General features: G+C 47.2%; 1 protein-coding gene and 1 pseudogene across 1 annotated transcript; one reads left to right on the top strand and one right to left on the bottom strand.

The window, feature by feature from the left end:
- On the bottom strand, positions 1 to 1,505 carry LOC148057535 (uncharacterized). The gene is given in 2 exon segments (XM_087749131.1): positions 1 to 749; positions 752 to 1,505. Coding segments are annotated over 2 exon segments (1,503 nt in total).
- A 1,235-nt stretch (positions 1,506 to 2,740) lies between these two features.
- On the top strand, positions 2,741 to 5,794 carry LOC148057536 (uncharacterized; annotated as a pseudogene).
- Positions 5,795 to 10,646: the final 4,852 nt, after the last annotated feature.

The following is a 10,646-nucleotide window of genomic DNA, read 5'->3' on the forward strand; positions in this document are numbered from 1 at the left end:
TTAGTTTCCCACTGCCCTTTCATCCCCTTTGAACCCCTCCTCCCTGTCCAATGCCGGTGCGGGAGGCGGGTTCAGTTTGGGAGGGTGTCCTTGCCCAGACCACCTCCGCACCAGGAGCTCCAACTTCTTGGTGGGGAGCCCGTCCATTAGGTCTCGGGGCACACCCTTTTGCAGTCCCTTCTGCCACAATTCTTGTCGGAATGGGGGTTTCTCCCTTTTTATTGGGTCAGGGCTTCCCCCTGAAGGAGCCAGCAGTTTGTTTGCCGGCTCCGCTGTCCGCACGGCCCTAGTTTCCACTTTATTGTAAGTTCTGCCTACTGGCCCATATTTTCTCCCATAGTTTATTAGTTCCTGGGCTATCTCCCCCCAGGTCCACACCTTTCTCCCCCACTGCCGCTGTTCAGGGGTTACCGTTCCTTCCAGGGCAGCTGTGATTCGCTCCTCGCGAGGCACATTTTGAATTCTCCCCTGTAACTGGATCCCGATAGGTTTTAGCGAGTTAGGGAGTCCTCTTATTAGCGGCGTCAGCCGCTCGGGGTCTACAGGTAGCAACATTGGAAAGCTTAGATTTGGTTTCAGCTCCCGGTCGTACATCATTTGTACGCAAACCGCCTTTTGTACGTTTTCTAGTAGTTGCTCGACCGAGCCAGTTATAGCTAGGGGATCCCCCCTCTCCAATGGGTTCAGCCCCCCCGCCCAATATGCAGCCCTCTGGGTCAGAGACCATGGGGCTTGGCGATCGCCCGTTTGAGAAAGACGCCGGGGCCCCAATACCCCTCTGCTTCCTTTTCCGATAGCATGATCCCGTCCCCCCCCGACAGGGATACCCTCCACACGTATTCGGTTTCAGACTCCCTTGCTGTTCTAGCAAAGTCCTTTCGGAGCTTAGCCACTTCGGTGGCAGTAAAAGGGATTTCTTTCGTTACAACTTGGGGACGGCTGTCACTATCGTCCTCGTATATGTATTCCATCTTTACCAGCGGGCACATATGGGGGCGGTTATCCACAGTCTCCCTTAATCGCTTTAGATCTTTCTGGGGGTAAATCTGGCGTACCCCTTTCTCTTCCAGCATTACCTCCGCCTCAGCAGAGGTGTCTGCCTCCCTCAGGAGCTGAACCCTCAGCTCCTCCTTCAGAATCATATTCTGGCGCTTCTCCTCCTCTAGCGCCCGTTTAGTCTCTAGTAGTTGCTCTCGCAGCGGTGTTATTGCTGCTTGCAACAAAGCGGCCAGAGCCTCCGATGGACAGGGCGCTCGTTTCTTATCCTCCACCGCCGCTGCCAGACACGCTCCTAACACAGCACATACGATGGCTTTCCCCTTCCCTTTCTTTACTCTAGCTTCTCTATGTAAGACCGCTATTCGGTCCATAACACTTTGCAGTTGGAACCAGTGGTCCCGAGCCCAGCCTTGTCCTGGGGGTGAGGGGCGAGAGCGGTACGTTTCTAAAAACTCATATAATCTCTCCGTCTCTTCACAAAAATCGCCTGCCTTTTGGGCGGCCATGTCCTACAAAGGGGAATTCGTCCCGGGAGGGTCAAACCTTAAAAAGACCAAGTTTCCCCTATACGCTCCCAGGAGGCCAATCCGCACACTATTACGAGACAAAGACAAGCCTACAAAGGGGATATCGTCCTGAGGGGGTCACACCGTAAAATTCAAGCTTCCCCTATACTCCCCCAGGAGGCCAGACCATCAGCTACTATGAGACAGAGAAGAGCCTACAAAGGGGATATCATCCTGAGGGAGTCACAACATAAAATTCAAGTTTCCCCTATCCTCCCTCAGGAGCTCAAATCACAAAGTAGTACACACGCTTCAGTGCAAAGGTCTCAACACCCACTCCTTCCTTACGCTTCGTTCGTCTCCGGCTGCTTCCCTCGCGGGAGAGCAGAACCACGGATCGGAACTCCGCACTCGCTTCATACTTATTTGTACATCTCGTTCACACACAATCGCTCAGCACACCATAAGGTTGTATGACACTCTTATCTCAAGGGATCCTGTCCGTGACGCCAATTAAATGTCCCGATCCAATGTCGGGGGAGGTTTCAATACGATCCCAAGGACGAGATTAAGACGCTGGAATCGGTCAGATGTCATACAACCTTTCACTTTTATTCGAGGGGAGAAGAGAACGGAGGGAGGAGGGAGGGCAAGGGAGGAGGGGAAAAGAATAAGGGAGAGAGAAAGAGAAAGAAAGAGAAGGAGGAGTTTATCGCCACCACCTCGAGTCCTGACAATCTTCTGCTGGGTCTCCGGTGGCCTCGGGCGTCGTCGGGGACCGAAGCGGGGGGGGGGGGGGTTTGAGGGTGCAGGAACAGAAGGAGTGGTCTCTCACACGCCACCGCTGCCGCCCCGCCCGAGGGCCACGTGTGCTCCTTATATAGGGGCTCACGCATGCGCGGATCACAAATGCGTACGTGCGGCTCGCCACGGATGTGCTGCCCCCGCCTCTGCTCTTTTCGCGCCTTTTTGTCCCCGCCTCGGCTCTTTTCACGCCTTTAGTCTGTGCGCAGGCGCACGAGGTTGTTTTTCTCAAAGCTGTGGAGAAGGTGGTCTTTTCGAAGCGCGACGCTGGATGGCGCTACGGCGGTAATGTCGAGACAAAAACCACAATTTTCTATCGCTGTGCTCAGAGAGAAAGAGTGACATGCCTAGAGAGGGAGCTAGCAGTATTGTATGCTGTGGAAAAACATGTGAACTTGAGCCTTGGCAAGGAGGAGGCTACAGAACTAGGCATGGGGTTTTTGGAAAGTGGCCTGTGGTGAAATGGGAGAATATGTCGGGATTTAACCTTTTTTTTTTTTTATTAATACCATCAACATTGCTAGTTCTTATTTCTACTCTAGTAAAAGTATGGGTGGCTTAAGACTTGCATTTGCCCTACATTTAGGTAGACATAATAGCAGTAACATGAGAAAAAATTGAAAATACTTTTGAAAATACAGTGGAAGATCTAGACATGAACAGGTCATTAAGGAAAATATAAAAGACTCGTTGTTGCAAAAAATGCTGACCTTTAGAACTGCAAAATTAAAAAGCCTCAAGAAATCAGGAGGATGTCCCAAGAATTGTTTTGTGTTGTTTGGGTTTTTTGGCTTTAGATCTTCAGGAGTTCTTCAGGGTTAGAAACATGCTTATTTTAAAAACTGATAGCTCAGGTTCTCCTGTAATTAGACAACTCTGGGACCTTTATAGGAACACAAGGCCATGAGACCTTTGATAACATTGTGAGGGTCAGGAGCATTGTTTATAGGGCTGTTTACAGGATACGTACATTACATAATGGAACTGAGGCTGCACCAGTGCAGAGTGGAGTAGGACAATCACCTCCCTCGACCAGCTAGCAATACAGTGCTGGATGCACCCCAGGACACGGTTGGCCCTCCTGGCTGCCAGGGCACACTGTTGGCTTATGTTTAACTTGCCATCAACCAGAACCCCCAGATCCCTCGCTGCAGGGCTGCTCTCCAGCCTCTCGTTCCCCAGTCTGTATGTACATCCAGGGTTGCCCTGTCCCAGGTGCAAAATCTGGCACTTGCCCTTGTTAAACTTCATACGGTTGGTGATTGCCCAGCTCTCTCATTTGTCCAGATCTCTCTGCAGGGCCTCTCTGCCCTCCAGAGTGTCAATGGCTCCTCCCAGTTTTGTGTCCTCGTCAAACTGATAACAAACCATCAAGTCCTGCATCCAAGTCGTTCATGAAGATATTGAAGAGCACTGGCGCCCTGCAGAACCCTGCTAGTGACTGGTTGCCAGCCTGATGTAACCCCATTTACTATAACCCTTTGAGCCTGACCCACCAGCCAATTGCTCACCCATTGCATTATGTGTTTATCCAGCTGTATGTTGGACATTTTGTCCAGGAGGATACTGTGAGAGACAGTATCGAAGGCTTTACTGAAATCCAAAAAGATTACATCGACTGGCTTCCCTTGGTCAACTAGGTGGGTAACCTTGTCATAGAAAGAAATCAAGTCTGTCAAGCAGGACTTTCCCCTCGTGAACCTGTGCTGGCTGGGACCAATGACTGCATTGTCTTTCAGGTGCTTTTCAGTAACTCCCAGAATAATCTTCTCCATGATTTTGCCAGGCACAGAGGTGAGACTGACAGGCCTGTAGTTACCAGGGTCATCCCTGTTGCCCTTCTTGAAAACTGGGATAACGTTTGCCAGCTTCCAGTCAACTGGGACCTCCCCAGATTCCCAAGAGTAGTGAAAAATCATTGAGAGAGGTCTTGCTATTGATTGGACTAGACAGCAAGGGGCGGAGCCTGCACCCAGCAGTGCGAGAGATTCAAGCAGGTGAAAACAATCAGCCCAGCTGATAGCAATGGACAAGCATAGCCATTTCCCAGCAGGCCGACACGCAGCAGCAAGGTGACCGCCTGGCAAAAAGGAGTGTCCTCTGTGTCACCTGAGCTTCTAGCACCTGGCAGAACCAATACAGCCATGCAGACAGAGCTCCTGTTCAAGTACGCAACCACCCAGATTTCCGACTGTGGGATATTCCTAGAGGTGGAAAGTGATTGCAAGCAGGCCTGTGTGAGGTGTGACCAGACTGATGAACTGCTCTGCTTGGTGGCCGAGCTGCAGGAGGTGGTGGCCAGGCTGAAGAGTATTCAAGAGTCTGAGAGTGAGACTGATCAATGGAGCTGTACTCTGCTATGATGCGTGCAAGCTGACTCAGTGTGGCCACTACGGAGGCAGGTCCTGGATCTGCTTTGTGCCAGGAGGAAGACAGTGTCACAAGCGATAAGGAGGGATGGAAGAAGGTCACAGCATGGAGCGGTAAGAGAAATCCCTCCTTACCCTCTAAGATATCCTTACAGAACAGGTATGAGGCCCTGGGTACAGTAGATGAAGTGCATAATGAGAAAGAGGAAGAACCTGTGCAAGTAGTCTTGCCAAGGTCAGAGAGACCAACCCCTTGCAACAAAACTTGCATTATGACTAGCACCGAGAAGAAACAGTGGCGAGTTATGGGCATTGGTGATTCCCTCCTGTGCAGAATGGAAACAGCCATTTGCAGACCAGACCCTCTTTTCAAGGGGGTTTGCTGCCTCCCTGGGGCTGAATTAGGGACGTCACCACAAGACTCAAGAGCCCAGTACAACCTTCAGACTACTGTCCATTCCTGCTCTTTCACATGGGTACTAACGATGTTGCAACAAAAAGTCTGAGGCTGATCAAAAGAGATGGCAGAACCCTGGGAAGAATGCTAAAAAACGTGGGAGCACAGATAGTGTTTTCCTCAGTCCTCCCAGTAATGGGGGGAGACTTTGGAAGAAACAAGGTGAGCCCAGGATATCAAGACCTGGCTCCAGGACCGGTGTACCACTAAAACTTTGTGTTTTTTAAACCATGGAAGAGCCTTTAAGACACAAGGTATGCTAGGGCCCGATGGGATCCACCTATCCTGATGAGGAAAATGCATCTTTGGGCAAAAGCTGGCAAGACTGAGAGAGAGCGAGCTTTAAACTAGAACCGATGGGGGAAGGAAATACTAAGTGTATTGCAGTAGGTAAGCCAAGGGTTGGCATGGCATCGCCTGAGGCTGGCAATGCTAGAGGGAACATTTATACCCCTCCTGGGAGCACAGAGGGCTCAGGAGCGTATCTGAAATTCTTGTGCACCAACTCAGGCAGCATGAGAAAGAAACAGGATGAACTGGAAGCATTGGTTAGTTCCCAGGGCTATTACGATATTGATATGAGTGAGGCTTGGTGGAATGAGTCCCACAACTGGAGTGCTGGGACGGAGGCTGTTCAGGAGGGCGGGCAGGCGAGGTGATGTCACACTGTATGTAAGAGAGGTTTGACTGTACAGCCCTTACAGTTAGTGATGATGTGGTTGAGGGCCTTTGGGTGAGGATTAGGTGGAATGGAAAACAAAGGAGATGTAGTGGATATCTACTACTGATCACCCAGCCAGGATGTAAGCACTGATGAGTTACTCTATAGGCAATTAGGAGAAATTTCTGGATCGGTATCTCTTGTTCTTATGGGAGATTTCAACTTCCCAGACATCAACTGGGACTATCACACTGCTGTGACAAGCAGGTCTTGGAAATTCTTGGAGTCTGTAGGAGATATAACTTCTTGTCACAAGTACTTAGTGAGCCAACTAGGAAAGATGCCCTCCTAGACTTGCTGTTTGTGAATGGTGAAGGACTTGTGGGAGATGCGATAGTAGGTGGCTGTCTTGGCCACAGTGATCACGAAATGATTGAGTTAAAATTTTTCAGTGTAATGAGAAAGAAGGACAGCTGAGTAGCTACCCTGGACTTCAGGAAAGCAAACTTTAAGCCATTCAGGGAGCTATTTAGCAGAGTACCCTGGAGAGGTGGTTGATGCCCCATGCTTGTCAGTGTCTAAGAGGCATTTGGACAATGTTCTTAACAACATGCTTTAGCTTTCGGTCAACCCTGAAGTGGTCAGGCAGTCGGCCTAGATGATCATTGTAGGTCCCTTCCAACTTGAATAGTCTATTCTGTTCCCATATGCGCATGAAATATGCAAATAAGAAACTGGAACATGATCAGATTTTGCCTTATCAGGATTAAACATTGCCTTATTGTTCCTCGTAACAATTGAGGCTAGAACTCGAGTTCTAGTGTTTTGATGATCTCACAGTTAATATTTATATACATCTTTGTTGAAGAACTAAAACTTATTCCTTCACAGCATTTCACATCATGATGGGAAGAATCTCTTTTTTCCCTTCACTTTGCCAGGACAGCTAAAAGACCTTTTTCATTCTCGTCGAATTTAACTGCAAGCGATGATCAAAAAGATGAACTTCACTCCCATCTGCTGGTGAACCTATAATATAGCACGTAGGTGGTTACAGAGTTGCAGTACACTTCAGGAGCTACGGTAGTTTGAATACAACAGCTATTGTGTTCACTATCCAGTAAGCCATTTTATTTTTCATAGTGTAACTTGCCAATAAAAAAAGAACTCAACCCTTCCCCCCCGTGCTGCTCCTCCAGAATTCTGAGTTCTAGTTGTCCTGATCCGGTATCGGGAAGGTTTGGTTACGATCCCAAGGACGAGATTAAGATGCTGAAACCTGTCAGATGTCGTACAACCTGTACTTTTATTTGTTGGAAAGTGGAGGGAAGGCAAGGAGGGAAGGGGACAGGAGAAAGAGAGGGAGAGTTGAGAGAGAGAGAGAGGGAGTCTATCACCACCACTCCGAGTCCGATGATCCTCTACTGGCTCATGTCCCAGGTCTTTGTCGAGGGTGGGGTCCGCGAAGGCACGCGGCAGGGAGGAAGTAGGGACGGAGAACATGTTTATGTTTTCTTCTTGTCTTCTCCTGTCGTCAAAAAGCGCGTGCTCCTTATATAGGAGTTCTCGCGCATGCGCAGATCGCAAATGTGTACGTGCGGTTTGTCACGGACGTGCTGTCCCTGCCGCCGCTCTTTTCGCGCCTTTAGTCCCTGCGCAGGCGCACGAGGTTGTTTTTCTCAAAACTGTGGAGAAGAGGGTTTTCTCGAAGCGTGACGGTGGATGGCGCTACAGCGGCAATGCCGAGACAAAACCGTCTCTGGTACCGGTTCTCTACACTAGTGAAGCGTCCAATCTATCTTGTAAAGTACTTTGCCACCTACATACTGTCAGAATGATCTGGATTCTGTTTATTACAGGTAAATGATACAGATGCTGTTACACCTCTGAAACATCATGTTTCTTCACAGTGAAGCATCAGTACTGCTGAGCCTCTTTGAGTTTTTTGAAGAGCTGGCCATCATTTGTTGATTGTGTTTTTTTAAGGCTTCAAGACCTGGAATCAAGTTAATAGCTTACTTCTCTTTCTTGTTCAAAAGAAAGGCTATAGCCTTCTAATTTTCAGTGAAAAGCCTCTCAGTATGAGCACTACATGATCCAGCAATAGCGTATACATAAAACATATCTAGATGTATTCAGTAATGAATTTCTCTTAGACTAATCAGTATTTGAATCTCAATAACAATTTTTAAATGCTGGACACACAGTGAAATTGGGTATTACAAAAAACTATTTAGCAAAAACAATGTCTGCTGGTATGTCTTCTTTCCAAATCTAATTGTTATGGGCACTGAAAAGTTAGGGCTTTCTCTATTAAGCTTAGAGACTATATCAGAGTCTGGATATCTACTATGAGGAGAACTGTCATGCACAGCTGTATATCTTCATGTTTAAAAACAGACGAAATATTTTCTTAGAACAATTATTGTAAGGTTTTTTTTTTTAAGATCACACATTCACACTTTAAAAAAAAATACAATTGCCTTCTGAATATTAGCATTTAACGTTCACATATCTCTAATTATGAAGTCTGGAAATACATTTAGGTGAGTAAAAATAAAACCAGAGAAGTTCTTCATAAATACATGGCTCCAGCAGCTGGTTTTTAAATTAAAATAATACCAACTATTCTACAACCTATTTCATGTTAAGATACATGCATGGACTGCCAATGCTGTGAAGCTTCTGATTCAGTGCTTTGCTGTATGGAGAGAGAATCATAGATAATAAGCAAATTTAATCACTTTGCTGAATCAGTTCCTGTGTAAGATAACACTGAAAGACTCATCTGACTTTTACAATCAGTAAGAATTGCCAGTGGCAAATGCACATCTCATATGGAAGGTATTTAGAATTATGCAGATAATTAATTATATCAGAGGTATAATGTAGCACGTTGATCTATCCGGTAATCTAAGACAATGTCACTTATTTTCTTGTCTGACTGTGTGCAAACACATTTATGGGATGTCCACATGTTCTTTTGCAATGTGGTTTTGGAGAGTACAGTATCTGAGTCAGCCTGGGAGCTATGTGTGACGCTGTGTGTTTCTGAGACCATCTGGGGGCTGTCGGCTCTGTCTGTCCTTGAGGTTTACTAGCTTGCATCCTAGCATTCATGCTGTTCCCCTTGCCATTCAGGCAAGGACGCCACAAGCACTTGGGCTGGCACCAAGGGGAAGAGAGAGCTGGACGTATGTCCCTCAACAGCAGGAATCATGCAAGCACTTGACCAAGTGAGGGTGAGGCGTGCTGTGTGCTGGGCAGCTGCTGAGTGGGGAGCAGTCCCAAAAACATAACCTTGCATCATAAGCACTCCAATGCTTGTTTGAAGGCAAAGTTTGTCCAGGCAGACAGGCCATTTTAGGAGAGGGATATCATTTATCTGTACTGTTGTGGTGTCCAACAGCAAGATCATTGTCTATGTGTGCCATGTGTTACTGCAAGCTCAGCCACTGTGAATGACAAACAGTGCAACCAGGAGCCACTGTGCAGAACGTGAAAGGACCTATGCCTTCCCTGTCTTTCCATACCGTTTAAGTCAGCATATGGCCCCACATGGGGAGGCAGTAAAGATAGTGGGTCCTGCCATAGCCTGGCAGGTGGGAGGCAACAGGTATTGCCAAGTTATATGTTCAGCAAACAGACCTTGGTAATGTGGGCACACAGTGCAGCAGTGGCCGACCCTGCTGGCTGTGGCACAGACCACTGTGGGACATGCTCCTTACCACCACAAGAGCTAGGGAAGGATTTTGGAACTAGGGAGCTGCAAATCTGTAGGCCCTGAGTAGCTGAGCAAGGCAGGGAGAGTAAATAATATGACAACTGCAAGAGGTAAGGGATACAGTGGAGGAGGGCGTAGCTAGACACTGGAGGGTTAAATTGGCCTAGGCAAAGGTGTGAACTTAAATGCCGTGGTAGCTTTGCAATAATCTCATCTGTGATACTCTTATTGTGGAGCAAGAAAGCTGACACGTATATAAACCAGAAAATAGATTGCTTTTACTTGCTATAACCAAATCTACTTATCTCTACTTGTCTAATTGTCAGCTGTTTGAAGCCACACTGTTGTCCCAAAAAGCAGGGTTCTTTTACCCGGTGTGCAAAAAGACGAATAACACACAGAGTCAGGGTATTTGTTTATTTCATGTCTGCACAGAGATGGGTGCTAGGTGGTAACTCCGCAAAGCTAGCCCACCTTGGTTAACATGCAGTGACATTTTATACATTCTGAGTAGCTGTTATCAGTGTTTTCACAATTCCACCTATTCATCCTTGCTTCTATTGGTTCTCACATGCCTCGTCTCCACTTAAAGGTACAGTGTGTTTTAAATTTACAGAGCATGCTCAGTGGGTAGGGGTCTTTGCTTGGGCCGGGGGCTTCATTGCTGGAGGTGTGGTTTTTACTATGTTAATTAGGATAGTTCACTCATGGTTCAAGTGATTCTCACTTCGGCTTTATCAGCGGCCTTGTTTTCTTGTGCTTATCTTGATATTTCCTTGCCAGACTGTTTTGTGGTGTCCTCCTGTTTCTTCTCTCAGGCCGGGTCTTGTTAATGGTTTACAGAGGTTCATTAACGTCCTCTACCTTAACATCCTTTGTCTTATTTCTCGCATATCTGCAACAACACTATAGGCACCTTTGTTGCCATTCTTGGTATCTCTTATTGCCAATTTAAAGTAGAGGTTCCCTGCATGAGGGCTATATGTAACCCTGTAGAGAGCATTTGTGTGGGAAGGTATAGAGATAAATTTTGTTGGCTTAACTGATGACTTGCTTGAATATATTAGGAAAGGCATCTGAACACCTTTAATACATGTGCATGTACATTAGCATATGTCTTATTTAT

This window comes from Nipponia nippon, unplaced genomic scaffold (genome assembly GCF_047370975.1).
Source record: "Nipponia nippon isolate SJK-2023a ecotype South Korea unplaced genomic scaffold, ASM4737097v1 scaffold_1, whole genome shotgun sequence".
Lineage (NCBI taxonomy): Eukaryota > Metazoa > Chordata > Aves > Pelecaniformes > Threskiornithidae > Nipponia > Nipponia nippon.